This window comes from Danio rerio, chromosome 25 (assembly GCF_052040795.2).
Source record: "Danio rerio strain M-AB ecotype USA chromosome 25, GRCz13ab, whole genome shotgun sequence".
Classification (NCBI taxonomy): Eukaryota; Metazoa; Chordata; class Actinopteri; order Cypriniformes; family Danionidae; genus Danio; species Danio rerio.
Genome location: NC_141045.1, coordinates 13,441,164 through 13,461,784, shown reverse-complemented (window position 1 = coordinate 13,461,784; position 20,621 = coordinate 13,441,164). Strand labels below are relative to the sequence as shown.

General features: G+C 36.3%; 1 protein-coding gene across 12 annotated transcripts in view; it reads left to right on the top strand.

Annotated features, from left to right (window-relative positions):
- Nucleotides 1–20,621, top strand: part of LOC147830818 (uncharacterized) — a 68,159-nt gene that overhangs the window by 19,755 nt on the left and 27,783 nt on the right. For 2 of the 12 annotated variants that reach the window (XM_087311912.1, XM_087311913.1), the window contains exons 1-3: nucleotides 7,794–7,960; nucleotides 18,929–18,999; nucleotides 19,824–19,947. In XM_087311912.1, the coding sequence (XP_087168038.1) occupies nucleotides 7,852–7,960; nucleotides 18,929–18,999; nucleotides 19,824–19,947 (304 nt within the window). In that variant the 5' untranslated portion in view covers nucleotides 7,794–7,851. Of the gene's footprint in view, nucleotides 1–7,775; nucleotides 8,030–18,928; nucleotides 19,019–19,739; nucleotides 19,948–20,621 lie in introns of those variants that run through there. The other 10 variants (XR_015526246.1, XR_015526241.1, XR_015526242.1 and 7 more) reach the window with 9 other exon arrangements.

Here is a 20,621-nt window from a genome sequence, read left to right as displayed (position 1 = left end):
CGAAACGGACCACCAACTATTACAGCATATGTTTTACACAGATGATACCCTTTTAGCAGCAACCCAGTACTGGAAAACACTTTATTCACACACCCTCATACACTACGGCTAATTTAGTTTTTTCAATTCTCTTAAAGCGCATGTCTTAAGACTGTAGGGGAAACCGGAGCACCCGAAGAAAACCCATGCAAACATAGGGAAAACATGCAAACTACACACAGAAATGCCAACTGGCTTAGCCAGGACTCGAACCAGTGACCTTCTTGCTGTGAGGTGACCACTGAGCCACTGCGGCAGCTGGCAAAAAAATGAAATCAGCAAGAAATATGCTAGCAAGCAGATATTAGAACAAAATTCATCAAAACATAGACATGCAACAAAATTAACAAATGCTAGCAATCTAAAAATAATTAAGCTAACATTTCTAATATATGAAATAAGTGCTAGAAAGCTGCTATGAAAACATTAAGACATGTTCTTCTAAAAAGTTGCTATTTGAGCAACAGATTGGGAAATAGATCAAATAAAATGCTAGCAAGCAGATAGGCAATGTAAAATTAACAACAGAACAACAGCTGCTGACAGAGCAAAAAGAGAAAACACTTAGCTAACGTACTGTAGCTAATGTATGAAATTAGCATTAAGAGTTAACGTGCTGCTAACGAAGTGAAATAAATTACACATGAATTAAGCTAAAACCTGAAGTAAATAATAGATGTGCCAGCAAGCGATCTGAACAGCAGATTGAAAAATTGATCAACAAGTAGCCTAGTGAGCTGCTAACATAGCAAAACAGATCAACTTAGCAAATATAAATGAACAGTAGATGTGCTGGCAAGCTGATAAAAGAACTAAGCAGATTTAAATTAAGATGAATAATGTAAAATCAATAAATGATGTACTAGAAAGCTGACAGCAAAGTGGATAAAAATACTTATCTATTGAAAGAAATCAGGAATAGATGTGCTATCAAGCTGATAACAGAGTAAAACAGATTAGCACTAGCAAACTGCATGCTGAAAGAGCAAAATAGGTTAATGACAAAACAAATTCTTGAAAATCAATCAATCGTTGAGCTATTTTGTGACAGCCATTTGCAGAATTAATTTCCTTCAGCTTAGTCCCTTTATTAATCAGGGTTCGCCACCGCAGAATGAACCGTCAACTTATCCAGCATATGTTTTACCAATGTTTTACAGTACTGGGAAACACCCATACACTGTTACATTTACATACACACAATTAAGCTTTTTCAATTTACCTATAGACCATCTCAAAGTGGTCATGCCATTGGCCAATGAACATTTCCTGGTTGTTATCAAACTTTTTCAACTGGAACAAGAGGCAATTCAATCATAACTTAATGTTAAAACAGATATCATAACATTATTTATCAATATGTGGCTCTTTTTGGGTTCTCAGAAGCTATGGAAATTAAAAAATTTAAAACAGGAAATACGTTGGGACCATTGTTTTGTTTACATCCCTCAAAATGGTTTATACCATGTCTTTGGATTGTGGGGAAACTGGAGCACCCAGAGGAAACCCACGTGAACACGGATAGAACATGCAAATCCCACACAGAAAAGCCAACTGGCCCAGCCAGGACTCGAACCAGCGACCTTCTTGCTGTGAGTCAACAGTGCTACCCACTGCACCACCGTGTCGCCCCATTTGCATAATATATTATATGTTGGTTTATTAGGTAGTCATACCAAAGTCCTTGTATTATTTCATAATGACTGATTGAACATTTTAATAAAATAAAATGCTTAGTTTCTAATTTAAAAAAGAGAAAAAATGCTGTTACAAAAACGCACTGTCCACTTCATAAGACATACACTAACCCAGTGTTTCCCAACCCTGTTCCTGAAGGCACACAAACAGAACACATTTTCAGCATCTCCCTTATAAAAAACACCTGAATCAGCTCATCAGAACGTTAAAAGAGACTCTAAAACCTAAAACGTATGGGTCAGATAAGGGAGACATCCAACATAAGTACTGTTGGTGAGCAGGGTTGGAAAAACACTGCGTTAACCAACTGGTGGCATATTGGTAGGCCCACACGGAATCTGCACGCGCAAAATTCTGCAGATTTTCTGCAGAATTCCGCTTATTTCTGCAGATTTTTAGCCTATCATTAATTCTGTTTATTTACTTGAGTAAATGTGTATATCTGAATTTATTCAGTTTTCATTCAGTAATTTATAAATTTTTATTTAATATGTTAAGGTTTTAGTTATGATACTTCGCTGGATACTCCCAAAATAATTCCGTAGAAATCAGCAGATTCTGTCTGGCCCTGCATATTGGTTAGTTTTAACACAGATTTAAGCATATTTTGAACCTTCAAAATAAAAGTCACCACCCAACATTATTAAACAGCATGGAAGAGCCAGGACAAACTATATTTACCTGACAGAAATAAGTCGCATACACTTCAACTTTCAATTAAATTTTTGAGTGAATCATTTCTTTATACATTTTAAACACAATTAATAAAAAAACTGACAATTTCTGACAATGGGCTAAAAGGCGCAGCAGCTAATACAGAAGGATTTAGTGTATTTGAGCAATCAAAAACACTTTTTGCGCATAGAAAGACATGAGGTGGATTTTAAAGGAACTTGAATATAAGATGGAAGCTGCATGATATCTGAAGAAGACCTCGGGCTGAAGCATTAGTCTCTGAGGACGTGACTGGCTACTGTGCCACAGGCTCGCTCTCCTCATCCTCAAGAAATAACTCGCCTGCAGCCTGCTGTCGTGCCATCTCTGGGTGTGAATTGAGTCTATGTGCTGCCAGTGGTTATAGATGCTATCAGTCAAGCAGCACACAAGCCTGTACCTGCGCTCTGACGCCGGCAGCCAATCTATATTCCAGAGGAACGTCGAGAGCATGTGTTCGCTGACAAACAAATAAAGCCAACAGTCGCTTTGATGCGGAGGAGACGGGAAAATGAGAATTTGAATGAAGTTTGACAATAATTCCTACGCTCGATGTATTATAGCGAAAAGATGGTTCTCGCTTCTGAGGTCTGGGGTGGAATTAAATATCCACCCCACTGAGTTTTTGTCACCGCTCCTTCTGCAAAGTCAGAGTGATTTTATTTCTCTCTGTGACAGCTCTTTGATATTAATGTGGGTATTTTTATTTATTTATTTATTTATTTTTTATTTTTTTTTGTGAAAGGGAGATGATTTCCTTCCGTTATTACTCATGCGTCGAAAAGCAATACTGTCAGAGGAATTCGACTTGAATCCTTTAAGGTGTTGACATTTCCAAGAGGAATAAGATCTTTATTTAGTCATTTACACATCTGTTAACCCACATGATATATTCTCTTCCTCTCTCTTTATATAAACAGGGTTTGGACAATGAAATGCCTGGTTTTAGACCACGATAATTCATTGGTATGGTAAAGGACCTTCTTTTGTGGCCAATACAGCATCGGTTCATCTTGAGAATAACAAAGTCCTGCACAGTGGCCGAAGGGATTTTGAGCCATTTTTTCAAGCAGAATTGTGGCCAGGTTGCTACCTGATGCCGGTGGAGGAAAACGCTTCCTGGTTCGTTCCTCCAAAACACCCCAAGTGGCTCAATAATATGTAGATCTAGGAACTATGCAGGCCATTGGAGATGTTCAACTACACTTTTATGTTCATCAAACCACCCTTTTCCCCAACCCAGGCTCATTCTGAAAACGTAGTCCCATGGTTGTTTCTGGAGGCCGCAAAATACATACCGAGAGTTATGTATTTTTGCAGTTTTTGTTTTTGCGAATCCATAAGAGGCAGCTGTGTGCGCTTTTTCACATCTCAAATGTCTCCCGCCCACACTGCTCTCGCGTAAACCCACCAGAGGCCGCTGTCGAATGACCGTCTGCATGACTGACTGACTGAATGATTAACTGGGCGACCGGCCAATCAACTGACCCACCCTCCTCCTTCCCAAAACCCAATCAATTTTACAGATTTACTCGCCCACCTGCTTAATTTCCTAAACCAAACCAACAATTTACAAAAGCCATCCAGAAAAAGAAAAGCCCTCGTCTGATTCTGATTACGTTTTCAGATTTTACCACATTTTCACCCTGTTATGAACTTGTTCACTTTAATTTTTGGATTCTGTTTTTGTCTTACCTGATTTTTGGAATCGCTCTTCTCCGGACTCAAACCCGGTTGTTGTCGTTGACAGCTCTTCTCTGCGTCTCAAATCCGGCAACGTACACGACGAGCTAATTAGACAAACTGGTTGCATCGGGAAAGCCCTCCACACGGAGGTAAGTTATCAGCCGGTAAGCGCGAAAAGGTACGGCGTCATACCGCCCTGTAGTGTTCGCTTAAAAAATAAAATGCAGCCATACGTACCTCTGGCTACATAATTTGCAGTCTCCAGAAGCATCCATGGCACTACGTCAGGGGTCATCAAACTTGTTCCTGGAGGGCCGGTGTCCTGCAGACTTTAGCTCCAACCCTAATCAAACACACCTGAACTAGCTAATCGAGGTCTTACTAGGTATACTTGAAACACCCAGGCAGTTGTGTTGAGGCTAGTTGGAGTTAAACTCTGCAGGGTCACCGGCCCTCCAGGACCAGGATTGGTGACCCCTGGACTACGTCTTGTCTTGCTGTCTGTAATAATGCATTATCATCCAAATACATGGCACCGCCTTCAGGATAAAATGTTTGAACCATTGTGTGCACATGGTCCTCCAGAATGTTTTGGTAGTCCTTGGCAGTGACATGCGCATCTAAAACAAGTATTGGGCCTAGGGAATGCCATGATATTGTTGCCAAAACCATCACTGATGCTTCATTCTGGGCATGCAACAGTCTGCGTGGTATGCTTATTTGGGGCTTCTCCACACCATATCTCTAAGATGTGGTAAAGACAGTGAAGGTAGGACAATACATGTTTCACATTGCCCACAGCCCAAGATTTTCCCTGCTGGCACTATTGAAATCGTCGTTTGAGTGATCAAAGGTTTGGCTACAGCAGCCCAGCTATGTATATTGATCCTGTGGAGCTCTCGATGAACAGTTTAGTGACAAGAGGAGTGCTTAAAATGAACATTTAATTCTGTAGTGAGTTGGGATTTTTTGGATACAATCTGGGTTAGCACCCGGACATCCCTTTCATATTTCAATTCAGCTTTCTCTTGCATCCACAGTTACTCCTGTTGGATGTGGTTCATCCGTCTTGGTGGTATGCTTACATTACTCTGCATACGATGGCTCTTGATACATCACAATGACTTGCTGTCTTGGTCACAGATGCACCAGCGAGATGCACACCAACAAATTGTCCTCTTTTGAACTCTGATTTGTCACCCATAATGTTGTGTGCATTGCAATATTTTGCTAATACTCTGCTAATTAAACCTTCACACAATGCTCTTACTAGTGGGATATGCAATCAGTTCTTCAGCCACCAGGCTAGTCAAAGTTGAAACCTCTAACACTTCTATATATTGGCCAGTGTTTCAGGTTAATTGTCCAGCCTCTGTATATGCTGTACATATGACACTAATGACACCTCGACATATGCCATATGTACTTGGAACCAAATGACCTAATTAGTGTTGCAAGATATGGCTGACTTTTTCCAGCCCAAAAGCTGTCCAAAACCAGCCCAAATGCACAAAAAAAAAGCCCAAATATTAGATTAATATATTATTTAATTTTTATTTATTTAAATCAGTAATTAGCCTGGTTACTTTAATTGTCATAATTTTAAACCATACAGCAACCAACACAACAGTCACACAACCACAGTAGTAAAATTACAAGATAACTGCATCACATTACAACACTGCACTTATTGTTCTGTAGATTACACAACCTATTCGCCTATATTTTGTAGATTTTTTTTTGTTTAAAGACAATATTTAAATAGTTTATTTAAATTTAAATAAATTAAAATATTTTAAATGTTAGTTTCAGTCTGTTAGTTTTAAGCATATCAATAGCTAAATCTGGTGAGCCTAAAAATAATTCATTTGGCATCTCACGAAACGATGACTTGTTTGACACAACAGAAGCATGACACAGGAGTTCCAGCTTTCCCAGCAGCTCCATGGATTCCTAGTGTTATTGCATAAATTTGTCCCATTTGGCGTTTTACATTCTTATGAACCCACTGAGGTGCTGCTTGTAAATCCGACAACACTTCTATGTTCTTTCTTGTTGTCAATTGCGGGTAAAATGATCGATAAAAGGTTTATGATAAACCGCTGTGAGTAACTGCATGCGCAGCGTGATGCACGTGCACGCGAAGGGGAGTCAGATTTGTCTGGGGATTCAGATTTTGATACAACTTTCTTTCACCTGCTTGCGGGTGTGCTAAAGCAGTTTACGCTACACATTGGTCACTACTAATTGAATGGAGTAAGAGCACACAATTACGTTTAGTTAAAAAAAAAGGATATAAAATTTATGGTTTAAAACTGCCCAAATTTTGTTAACCCGCCTAAGCCATCTTTTACCCTCACAATCAAATTCAAAACCGCCCAATCTGGCAACACTGGACCTAATTATAGTTATGTATTTTTTAATTTTGATATTTAACTTATTAGATTTTGAATTAAAGTGCACTGTACAATTTTTTTTCCTACATTTTTAAAACAATTTGTTATTTATCTATTCCAGAAAAAAAAAAACAGTCCCAAAAGTGTTGTAGAGTTAATTTGGGGAAAATAAACATGTGTGGCCAAATTCTGCTTAAAAGTCAATTGCTTAATCCTTAAATAGTGTTAATAACCAACCCCTGACCTCAGGTAATTATTCTCAGCATTTAAAAACCCTCTCACAGTCAGGTGCGGCTCTCACACAGAGATATTTGCACTTTCTCTGATTTATGAATTCCAGTCAGTAGGCAACAGCAATTTTTTTTTTTTACAATACTTCATTAAAGTGGCCATTAAATAATGACTCTCCTGCTGTATTTTTTCACAGCATAATCACATTTGTGCATTTTGTTATCACAGACTTTAAATATTACCAATTGTGGATGCAAAAGCACAATCCACTTCCTTTTGTTCTTCATAGAGAAGCGTAAAAATGATCCTTTTGTGCTTGGGAATTCAGTAGTCTGTGCAAAGAATGCAAAAGGAGAAGCAGGGGCGGATTTAACCAATAAACAAGGTAAGCGAATGCTTAGGGCCCCAGGACATCTAGAGGTCCCCAATAAATATCTAGAAGTAGAAATTAAACCCATATGCCATTATTTTCTATCATATTCTGTATAGTATAAGTCAAACAAAAAACATTTTTTTCCGAAATATAATATTATTTAATATACCATAAAATATAATATTATTATAATAATGTAATGTTATGTAATAATAATATTATGAAAAAAAATCCAAAACCCTCAATTATGAAGCAGTCTAGCAGTCAAATTTATATATATAAAAAAAATATATAGTCAAAAATAGTCTGTGTAATATTTTTTGTATTAGTTTCTTGGGGATTAATTGGGGAATTTTCCATATGTTTCTTCAGATGATATAATGTTGTTGCCCTCTGCTGATAATAGATAATTAGCCCTGTTAAAATGACCTCTAATGCAAAGAATCATTTCTGCCTCAAAAAGGAGAAAAAAAATGTTCTTCTTTGAAAAGACTGATTTTAAGTTGTTGATTTTTGTAGTTTTTAGCAAAGTTGACAGTTTCTATCATTACAATTTCTGCTAATTCAAGTATGCATTATATTTGTTTGGTTATTATTTTTGTAAAGTTCTCGGAGTTTTTTTTTTTTTTTTTTTATAGAAACCTACCACCAAGAGGCGGCAAACCGCTTAATTAAGTGAATCTTTCGTTCAAACAATCCATTTAAAAATGAATCATGCAAACGGATCGCTCTGGCTCACTTGATTCAAGAACCGATTCTTTTCGCAAATGTAAACAAACACCTCAAGAACTGCGGTCGAAGCTGAAGAAAACTGTACAAAAAGGTAAGTAGGCTAAATCAATTTACTACTTATTTGTTGAGCTGTGGTGTAAAATCATATTTCAAGAAAGCAGTAGGCCGTTACTTGATTTTCTGAGCTATCCATTAAAACAAACAAACAAGCCAGCAGGCTTATATTGTTGAACTTGAAGTACGTCCACACATGCGTAACGTTAATCAAATACTGAATGCTTTTAGACATGACTTTGTGACTTTATAATGTTCACTCACATATCGTTAAAACTATATTATCTACACTATAACTTGTTTTATTTTCGTCATTTTAGTGGCAGGGTTCACTTAGCAGCTCAACACATTTCTGAACATTCAGCCCCTCGATACACGGACTGTTGACAGATGTCTCGTGTTTTGTTCGACATCTTTAACTCTGTGCCACACACATGTCAGCGAGCTCTTGGACAAAGGCTTGTCTTTGAACATGACATCTGCTCGGGCCGCAGAGGTGACCGGAGGCCAGGGGTTGAGTCCTGCAGGCGACTCCTCGTCTGGTCACTTCAAACTGCGGCCTGCTGGACGGTCTGTCAATAACAGACCGCTTGACATGTGCTTGTTTTCTCAGTCTTATTTTGTTCCTCTTCTCAAAGATTATAAATATGTAACGTTTCTAACATATAAGGGATAGTTCACCTAAAAAAATGTAACAGTAGCCTACTTAATTTACTCACCCTCAAGTAGATACAAACCTTTGAATCTTAAAATCTTAAAATCTTTAATGAAACACTAAAATTAATGTTAGCTAAAAAATTATCTTCTAGTTAAAACAGATAAAATATATATGAGATGTATTTAACAGAGTTTATTTTGTTACATATCATGGGCATAAATCTGATTTAACAGTAATTAAATGTTGTAATGTTCAACTTCATTTGTTTGTTTAAATTCTGCCCACATTAATAGTTTGCAACCACTTACCTTGTAAAAAAAAAAAAAAAGTTAATCCAATGAATAATTTTTCAGATCATTTTTAAGAACGTCACTCCTCAAGAAAGAGAAAGGAGATGTGCGGCACATTGCTGTTAGGCATCTGTACATGTTGATTTGTGTGGTTTTGGCATTCTGAGATTTGTTTTTGTGTTTACAGTTAACATATTCTAAGTTGACAGATTTTACTTCCAGAAGCAGTTTTGTAACCAATATATACCTCAGTTAATCAGATTTGGGTTGTTATTCATCCCAGAGTTCAGGGTTTTGTAGATGATATAGCCTGGCTTTCTGAAATTGACCCATGTAAAATAATCAAGGGTGTGTTTCCCAAAACCATCGTTAGCCAACTAAGGTAGCAAGTTCCATTGTTACAAACATAATTTGTTGATACCGTTTCCTAAATCCGTCGCTCCAACGAACATGTGCAAACTGCGTCGCAAACTAGAGCAGTCACAATAAAGCTCTGGAGCTGTAGTTAGAAACATAGTTCCTGGCTGTGTTCTATTCCCACTTATCCCCCATATGCCCTTTTCATTAAGAACATTTTAACATTCAAATTTGGAATTATTAAAAATAAAAAAAGCATTAGGGTCATCTCTATTAGGTGTAATTTGCTTTTAAAGTATTCTTACAGTTCAGTTTTAGCAAACTTCATGTTCACAATTGTGCTCCCTTTGCAGTGCGCTTTGAAAACATTGATTTCATTGCCTCATGGCGAAAGCTACATCTTGCATCTCCAAAGCTTGTTAAAACAAAAAGCATACATTAATTATTTTAATTTATAGTGGGTTATTTATTAAGTATCTATATTTATTTAAGTATCTATTAAGTGTATATGACATGGGGCTGCTGGTTAGAACTTTCTGGAGTGGTTTACATGTGTCAAATTGTAAAAGTAGACTTTTCTAAAAAATAAATAATAATAATAATAATAATGTCCTACATAATAATAATAATAATTATCATCATCAATATTATTATCAAAGCATGATTTTTTTCATTACATTTCAATTTATAATAAATCGCCTCATTATTTATTTATATAATGTATATGACATTAGAATATGTGTTAGCTTTTGTAAGTGATATATTGTAGAATAGATTATGTAATGTTTAAATTCTCAATAATATTAGTATAGCAAACATAGGCTCTGTGTGCCATTTACATATATTTCAGTTAATATGGAAAGCGAGTGCATGTTTTTACCAAAACTAATATTGGATTTTATTTTAAGTGCATGTAAAACAATATAATTTGCACAAATAAATTATGGGTTCCTCTCTAAAGAAAAAGTTACTCCACCCAGTTTAGAGCATCATCATGTGCATTTTACTAACTAACTAACTAACTAACTAACTAACTAACTAACTAACTAACGTAGTTTAATTGATGGATCTGCGACAGAGAAACTACGGGTTTTGCAACACAATCTCACGGCAATTCGTAACTTTTTCATTTAGTGGCTAATTCGTATGAATTCGTACGATCTAATTCGTACAATTTAGTACGATTTGCTTATCCCCCAATGACGGTTGGGGTTAGGGGTGGGGTCAGGTGCCACGCCTCCTTTTTAAAATCGTACCATTTCGTACGACTGAACTCGTACGAATTCGTACGAATTAGCCACTAAACTGGCAAAACGTAAAATACTTACGTTTTCTCGTGAGATCAGGCTGGGTTTTGGGAAACACTCGTCACTAAATTGTTCTTTTCCCAACCGATGCATCGTACTATGATAGTTCAGCCGCGAGTTACATCGTTGTTTGGGAAATGCACCCCAGGTCAACGCATCTGCCAACAACAACCATGCATGTTTAGGCTCAATTCCAATTCGATTTTTATACCACTACCCTTTTCCCTTGGCCCTTAAAACCGAATGTGAAGGGGAAGGGCTTCAAAATTTACCCCTAAGAATTGGGACAGCACCTGCACACGTCATCACATGTCATCGCAATCTCTTGCTTCATATGAGATCAGATGATCGCGACTGCTGTAGTGTTTCCAGTTGTGTTATTTATTGGTACTTATCTTAAGAAAATCACTAAAAGCATATATTATAGTATAATAATGATCTAATGTGACACTTAGATCGCGACTGTATTTTTACACAGTGGCCATATTCATGTAAACGCGCCAAAAACAACATTAAGATTATAGCAGACACTGTAAAAATAAAAACATTCTCAGCCACTAGACTTTTCTGACAGGGTATTCGAGTGTCAGAATGTTGTGGGACTGCTGTACAGGAGTTATTATGGATTATAGATCGCAAAATTTAGCGTTTTTTTTTTTTTGTTGTTGTTATTAAAGCATGATGGTAAAACACAAACGCGGTTATGAATATATTAAAACGTATTTGTTTGTTGTGAAAATTCATAATAATGACAAAAAATACTAATTTGTCGATCTCCTAACTTCCGGGTGTAACTATCTGCCGTTGTGGCTGGTGTATTCTGGGAAATTTTGTTACCCCTCGGTTTCAAGTGTGGTCCTGAAAAATCTTTGTTTGATGGGGATTTACCCCTTCCACTTAGCCCTACGCTTTCAAGCTAAAGAGAATTGGGACACCAAGGTGAGGTGAAGGGCTAGGGGTAGAATTGGGATTGGGTCTTAAAGTCACTTAAATCACCTTTCTCCGCAATCCTAATGCTTGAAATTGCATGCTACTGTAAATATCAATGGCGTTGATGCTATGTGATTAGCTTAGTAGCTATTGACATTAAAAATCTGTTGAACACGTATGCCTAATAAACAGACCGGTGACTGTATATAGTAAACTTGCATGTAGATTTGCGTGTAATATTTCAAACAAAATTGAGGAACGATATCTCATAAATGATGCAAACGCTTATCCCTCTGGATGTGCTGACTAATACAATAAACTCGTATTATATTCGTGGTACCTAAATAAATATTCAAATTCTCCAGGCACAAATGCTCTGCATAGATAAGCGATTACTTACGAACACTGAAGAACGCAGCAGAAATGCAGCATTCGGACTGGGGGAATCAGTGCACACCGGCAGGATGATGAAAAGGAAGCTTCCCACTGTGCTTATTGAAATGCATCACAATCATTTGACATGCAAGAAATCTCCAGGCGGATTTGCTGGCAGGGCTTCTGAGCTGCAACCTTTTGAGACCTTCGAAAAAGTGAAATTTTTTTTGTTCTCAGGATTTTTTGGAACCGAATTAAAGTTTCTCATATGCATGGCCTGTTAAATGTATTAATCGCCCCCAAAGCATGCGGATACATTCAGATTGTGGCTTATAGTTGTCAATTCTATGCTTTTTTGTGATTCATCTATTGCAGGCAGACACTTCTAACATCCCCAGAGTTGGTGTTGATACCTTATTTGCTCTTGTCACTGTTTGGCATGTAGGAGGACATGCTACATGGAGAAGATGTAGGAGGGATTTGGTCTGAAAAGGAGATTTCGAGCTGTTATGATACCGAAAATGTCCTATTTTAACCTCTGCTCGGGAGATTTTCTTTGGCTGATCCTTGTTACTCAACAGTGTGGCTTAAGTATAACTGTGTTTATATCCGAAGCCTGTCTCATTTCCCTTAATTAAATCTTTTAAACAGTTTGTTTTAAAGTGGCCCTATTATGCTTTTTTCCAGATATTAGCGTGTGTTATATAACCGCTTGTGAATACTAAAAGTCTGCAAAGTTTTTTTTTTCTTCCCAAAGGATTTTTATGCATGGATAACTAATTGTATGAATGTCCAAAACAAAAAAAAATAGGAACTTAGCATTAATTAATCAACTGTTGAACTGCATCCAAATCATCACAAATACTGCAGAAGACCTATTGGAACCTGCATGGACCCAAGATTCTCAAAGACATCAGTCAAGTTTGGCTAAGGAAAAATCATGGTTTGGGGTTGCATTCAGTATGAGGAGATCTGCAGAGTGTATGGCAACATCAACAGCCTGAGGTATCAAGACATTTGTGCTGCCTATTACATTACAAACCACAGGAGAGGGCAAATTCTTCAGCAGGATAGCGCTCCTTCTCATACTTCAGCCTCCTTATGTTCCTGAAAGCAAAGAAGGTCCAGGATTGGCCAGCCTAGTCACCAGACTTGAAGATTATTATGCTTTTCTGGGTTAAGATGGAGGAGGCATTGAAGATGAATCCAAAAAATCTTGATAAACTTTTGGAATCCTGCAAAAATGCTTTCTTTGCCACTCCAGATGACTTTATTAATATAACTTGGCATGATGACATTTTTTTGTAAAATAAGCGTAATCTAAAGGCCTTTGCCTTCCATATAAGCCACTTCTGATACCAAATGATCAACTAGAAGTCAAGTTATTTTTTGTTGTTCCTAAAACTTGGATAGGTGACAACACTTTTGTCAGGTCGTGTATACACATGCACACATGAACATGCACACACCGAACCATTGAGAGGCATCTTTATTGAATAGTTTGCTAACGGCCGCAATCACTTTGCTTGCTGCTTTTGCGCCCTTTGCGCCTCGCATTTTAACCGCCTGCTGCGCCTCTCGTTTTTGCCCTTGCACGTCATGTGCTCGCTAAAAAGTCAACTCTAAGCAGAGTTCCATTCTCCAATCAAATGAAAGCAGAGGCTAAGTTTCCAATGAGGTGCCTGCAGTGTTTGTATTGTCAAGACAACAACAAAGACTTTTGAAGATGGAGGAGAGACTTGTGGTTGCTGTTTTGAGTTATCCAGAGCTGTCTGACTTCACGAATCTTGAATATCACAATATTATTAGATATTAAAAAGATAATAATATCAACAGCAGCACTCTCTACCTAGCTGATTTAGTCATTGCCTAGCGACATGAAAAATGTCGTGTCAGCATAACAAGATTTTTTTTTGTCAACAAAAAAGGCAGTGTGGTGCACCTTGAGTATTTGAAACATAAATGCGTGTTCAAAAAAAAAAAATCTGCCGTTATGTGAACAACCTGTATGTATAAATGATTAAACATTTTATTTTTTTGTCTAATTTAATTCTAGTTTGTTTTTATTAATGAGGTTTTACATGCAAGATTCACTGTAAAAAATGCAGGGTTTCACACCATTTATGTTGTCCCAACCCAAATAGATTAGGTTAATATTATTAGCTTATTTTTTTGACCAATTTAAGTGGATTGAATATAAAACAATTAACCCCCCCACAGTCCCTGAAAAAAAATCTCAAGAATTGTGTTGTTTCAATCCATTTAATATTTTGGGGGGTATAATTAGTATTTATTTTAATTCAAAGAGAATCAGGAAATATACCCTCACCTTATGAGTTGCAGTTGGAACTATTTTACCTTCAGAGCTGAATTTATTTTTCTTGCCATGGATTCAACAAGTGCCGGAAACATTCATAGATATTTGGGTCTGTAATGAAATGATACCATCATGCAGTTACTGCAGATTTGTCAGGCACATCCATGATGAGAATCCTATTTTTTACTACATATTAACGATTTGGTGAAGTTATGTGGAGTTATTTGAGTGGGGTGAACTGTTATTTTCACCCCAGGCTCATTGGAAATACTCAGTACGCATTTGTTTTTGCGAAATTATGTGGTGGCAGAATGTATTGGTTCAGTTGCAATATTATCAAACTACAAGAATACTTTTGTGCAGACTTTGTTCAACAGTCTCAAAGATGTGCACCCTATACACTATACTCTGACACTTAGGAGAAGAAGCTATTAAAAAAAGTAATTATTTTTGTTTTATGTATTTGGAAAGGTGTTCTTGTAGCTTGATAATATTCCGTTTGAACCACTGGAGACATGTTGACTGTTTTGTTAATATTACATGGTATTACCCAGAATAGCAAAGTCCACTAAAGGAGGTTGAGCCTTCTCATATTTACTGTATGGCTTACAAACTCTAAAATAGCCTTTTTGATAATGTCCAATGCTCAGCTACAATTTTTCTGGTACCTTTCTGGAGCTTGAACAACAAGAGAGTAAATAGTTATTGATAGAATTAAAATTTTTATGGTGAACTATCCCTTTAAAGTCACATTTTTTCATCCCTACAGTGAATGAGCAGTGGAACAGATACTTTATCAAGCTTTTAAACTTAATATTACAAAAAATTATGTATTGGTAATAAGTATGAAATTCTAAACCATATTATGTGAAAATTCACAATCTTCATTTCCTTTTGACTTTCATTTGACTTGCTTTTCGTAAAATAGTTCAATTTTGGCCTGCTTCAAAACTTCTGGCATTATTATTGCAGAAGTTTTCTTAGCTCTCCTTCCATAATAATGATCTCTTAAGAACCAAATCTGAAGATTTGGACTTCTTCCAAAGTGCAGCTACTGTACTAAAAAGTTTCTCTAGGTCTCTTGCCTGTACCCGCAATTCTATTACACACCAGATTGAATACGGAACTATATTCATACTTCCCCAGACGAGTCACTTTGACACAGCTAACTTTTTTTGCCTGTACAATACGATATGTTCCCCTTCCTTGTTCTGGATCATCCAGACCTATAGGTTGAGGCGTTGCAGTGGTTTTTTTCCTGTTATTTTGGTGCTGTTCTGCTGAGCAGACAGACCCTAAAGAGAAATCCCATTTCAAATTAAATTTAAATGACCCCCCAAGCTCATAAACAGTGGGTCGCCTGACAGCCTAATTTATAATTCAGCACTGAGCTAGCGGCTTCTGGTTTGATGTTAAGGAAAGGCGGACTGAGAACAAGTGCTTGAATCTGATTCTGAGGAATATTAAGACAGTATACTGTATGCATGCTAATATATACACATAATATCTATGGAGAATTATTGATGATGGGTCATTTGAATGAATAGAAAATAATAATGCACACCCAAGGCGAGAACATTAGCACAGTAACATTATGACAGACTTAATAATTGTTCACCAAATTATCATATTGTAATGATTCTGGTCAAGGTTAAGCAAGGTCATAAATTACAGTTGAAAATTAACGATGCACAAAATATAAGGGACCGTAATATAGTGTATATCAGCAGTAAATTATTATTTTTAATATTAAAGTTACCAGAGCTACAAGAAAATTAAAGATAATTTAATAAATTCTTGATTTCTGCCAGCTGATAAAGATAAATTTTCAAAGATAAAAAAAAATAAATCTCAGTTTTTATAACGTATTTGTTTGAATTGTGTTTGTTTTAATAATCAGGTCAAGAAAATTTAATAAGTAATAAACTAATATAAATAAATAATAATTAATAATAATGTAATAAATAAATTAAATGAAATTAGCATTTCTCAGCTTATAAAGACTTGTCAGTGCATCCCTTTTGAAAATATCTTAAAACAGAACATGGCTGTTTTTATTATAAGTTGTAACATTTTATATTATTGCTTTACCATGTTTTATTAAATAAATGTAGCTCCATGTTTATTAAAAATGTTTCATCATTTTTATTCATTTACACTCTTTATTCTCTGTTTCACAAAATTAGCTTTTGTAGTTAAATCTTAAATTCTCCCATGATGCTTTTAACTGCTGGAATAATGTGTGATGTTAATATTACGATCAAAGAGGGGAGCATGTTTATGCGATAAGCTAAAGTCAGCACAAATATAGATGATTGAAGGATGTGGAACGACTGTGTGTTTGTGTGAGCCTGTGTTTTTTCCGGCGAGGAAAGAAAACAGCAATTACATTACATTTGTTTATCCGCCAAAATGATGGGAAACAAAGCTCTGGATAACTTCCCAATTTCATTCAGAACCCCTGCGAGGAACCCCCTGCTACGTAGCCAAAACATGCTCTCCACCGACAACCAAATTAGCTTCAAGGGCAGACGAAGTGCAACTGTTTGAGGAGGAAAAGTCTTTTTTTATTGGGTTTATCTGCGCCCTAATGCAAGGCGTGACCATCTTGTTGAAAATGAAACCTTAGAAATGAAGGGTAGCTTCATCTCTGTTAGCATTAGCTGTTGGCGCAAGTGCTCTAAAAGGGTTTTGTTCTGCAGAAGTTCATTTATTTTATTTACTGAAAGAAATGAAGTGTGCTTTTCTAAATGATAGCACTTTGACATAACCTTTGGTAGATGAACATAAACATTTTTCAAACACAGTAGCTACTACCTGGCATAATTTCAGAGCACATTAGCATATTAGCAGAGTCTTTATGTTCTCTAAACTGTGGTTTATGAATGTTCAAGTGAACAGAAGTCATTTTTATTTTATTTATGAACAGTAGATACAAATTAATATCTAAACTTAGACTTAAATTGGCTAAAATGAAAACAATGCTACCTCATGAACTGGAGTATGGAATCATGCAAGATTTTAGACTACTTGTGGACTAATTCTGGGATTTATTTATTGTGTTTTTATTACCCTTTGGCTGCTTTACTGTCTGCAAATATGTAGTCTGGCAGTTTTAGAGGGAGTGTTTGTATATTCTTGTTTAAGATATAGTTTGAAGGAGTAGGCCTACTCCAACTTTCTTTTCTTTGAAAATCTGACTTTGTTTACTTCACTTCTAGGTTTAAAGTTACCTTGAAAACAAACTTCACTCTTCTTATTTCTATATGTACCTGTATATAGTAGTTCTACCAGAAAGACCAGGGAGATAAATACAATATTGAATTATATTCGTTTGATGAGTATTGTTTGACAAAAAGTATGATTTAACAAAACATAGGCCCCGTTTGTGGCTTGGATCAAAAGGTTGTTGATCCAGCTATGACTGCCAAGGACCAAGGCAGGGCGTAGTCTACACCTCTGGACAGGGTTTAACCTGGTGGTGGTCGAGAGGATGGTGGGTGAATTTTCACTTCACGTCAATATCTGCAACTAAATTAATGAAATGAATGGACCGCTCATATATTTCTTGTGTCTTGTGGCTATTGGTTGGTACTGATGCTGATGAGTGAAGTGACAGTAGATATTCCTGGTAGAATTACAGCTAAAAGATACAATTCTTGTTATAAACAATGCATCTGTTCTCTTCCATATTCATTCAATTTCTTTTCGGCTTAGTCCCTTTATTAAACTGGGGTCGCCACAGCGCAGTTAACCGCCAGCTTATCCAACATATGTTTTATAAATCGGATGCCCTTTCAGCTGCAACCCATCACTGGGAAACATTCATACTTAATCATTCACACACATACACTCTGGACATTTTTAACCTACAATTCACCTATACCACATGTCTTTGGACTTGTGGGGGAAACCGGAGCACCCAGAGAAAATCCACGCGAACACGGGGAGAACATGCAAACTCCACACAGAAATGCCAACTGACCCATCCAAGGCTCGAACCAGCGACCTTCTTGATGTGAGGCGAACGTGCTACCCACTACACCACTGTGCACCCTGCACTTCAATATTTTGTAAAAAAAATAACTTTCCCCTTATAAACTTTAACCAAATCCCATAATCTTCCCTGCTACTCGAACGACTTCACTTTATGGTCACATGGAAGTCCTTAAGGGCGGGGCACCCTTTCTACTTTTATTTAATTTTTATTTATTTTGCTGTTTTTTATCACTCAATCTTTTCTACGTTTTACCTTAAAAGCTTTACATTTTTAATAATTAGATGTCTTAAAATACATTCACAACAAAAAAAATAATATATATTTTTAATAAATTTGACTGCTCGACTACTCCATGATTGAGAGTGTGATTTTTTTTTTTGTTTGTTTTCGTAATATTATTATTATTACATAACATTGTAATTATAATAATATTATAATTTATTGTATATTAAATAATATTCAATTACGTAAAAATTTGGTTTGTCTCAAAATACAAATATGATAGAAAATGATTTTATATATAGTTTAAAGCTATAATTTATACTTCTAGATATTAATTGGGGGTCCCCAGATGTCCTGGGGCCCTAAGTTGCTGCTTACCTTGCTTATTGGTTCAATCTGCCCCTGATCAGTGGGTGTGTCATTTTAGCTCTGAACTCATCCATTCATCAATCTTTCATAAATTTGTTAGCAATGCCCATCTTTTAACAATCCAATTGGTTAACAAAAAGAACTTTAATCATGCTCATACATATATTTTTCTCATTTCAGGACTGTATCAAGTGGTTGTACATCACGAAAAAATGGACAATCTTAGCTTCCATATCATGGCGTCTTTAAGGGTGTGTTTACATTCAGCAGGTTTGTTTGGAATAAAATGAACACTGGTGTGTTCTGTGTAGCTGGCTATTCTCATCATAGTCATAAATGTTGCACATTACAGTTCGAGACAGACGTCAGAATTGCGTCTCTTTGGAAAAGAAACACTGTTTTGACTTCTTTACACATTTTATAAGGTCTTCATGAGTTCTCAGTTTATAAATTATTGAACCTGAAAAGCAATGCTTTGGATGCTTGATAAATTCTGCTGCACAATAAATATGTGGCTCCATATTAATATTTGACTGTACCCGTGCTACTTAATTGTTCAGATTTAGTAACACTGCATGTGCATTATTAATTGTATTAGTCTTTTTACTTAAAAAAGAAATGAATAGCAATTAATGCTAAAAATTAATAGGTTTGAATAGCAAATTAAAACAAGTAGTGTTGTTTCATTTCACTTTTAGTGCACTAGCTGATGTATTTTTTATCATGTACTGTATGTCATGTGTAACAGAATATCAACAAAACTTGGTTGCGTTTACACGGTCTAGAACCCTGCAGTATATACTTTACAGTGGTCCCTTGTCATAACACAGTTCACGTTTCACAGTCTCGCAGTTTCGTGGATTTTTTACACATGCATTTTTTTACAGCATATTGTGTTTTGCGTCCTGATTCACGCATTGTGTTCTGCTTCCTGATTGGCTGTAGACCATTGTCAATCAATTTCCTCCGTGCCATGTCTCCTGTACAGTAGAGAATGCATTCAGCTTTCCAAATTTACATAAATCTTTGATTGCTAGCAGTGTGTGATTCTAAAGTGCTGTACTGTATGTTGCAGGTTTTCTCCCCAACAAACACCATAATGTCAGCGAAACATTCTGCACCCACAAAAACACCGAAAAGGCAGAGGAAGATGCTAACCATCGCACAAAAAGTTGGACTTCTGGACATGCTAAAGAAAGGTAGAATTTACACAAGTTTTTAAACAAGAGAGGAAAGTGTAAAAATGTTAATCCTTATCTGAGAAAATGGTGTAGTGAAGGGTTTTACGGCCATAAATACCTATAATAATTGTAAAAAATAAAGCAAACTACTTATCAGATATCACTTGTTGTGGGCTATTTTTAGAATGTAACTCCCGCAATTAATGAGGGGCTAATGTATTTACATTTGGCCTTAAAATAAGAGTGTAAAATTTAAATGAACCAGTACCAAATGGAGTATTTTCCATTTCAATCAAAATTTAAAAGCTGCAACTCTCGAATTCTCAAAACGACTTGTGAGATTGTGAGAATTTGAGAAAAGGTTGTGAGAAAAAACTCACAGTTGCAGCTCTGAATCTGTTCTGTGCTCTGTGCTTTGAATATCTATTTTATTATCATCAGTTAAAATGAGAACAAAATTCCAGTGTAAAAATACAGACATTTTTAAATCAGTTCTGCCACCTACTGGTCTGGAGTTTAAAGCTCTAAATTGTGTAAAACGATTCCAGTCTACTTATGTGGCAAATTAATAGCAATGTTGTCTTTTTTTTGTGAGCTTTCCAGTCTACGAATTTGCAGCATCAGTCTGCTGTAAAGGGAATGTGTGTATTTTTTATTCTGGAGAGCAGAAATCCCTCTATTAGCAGACAGCG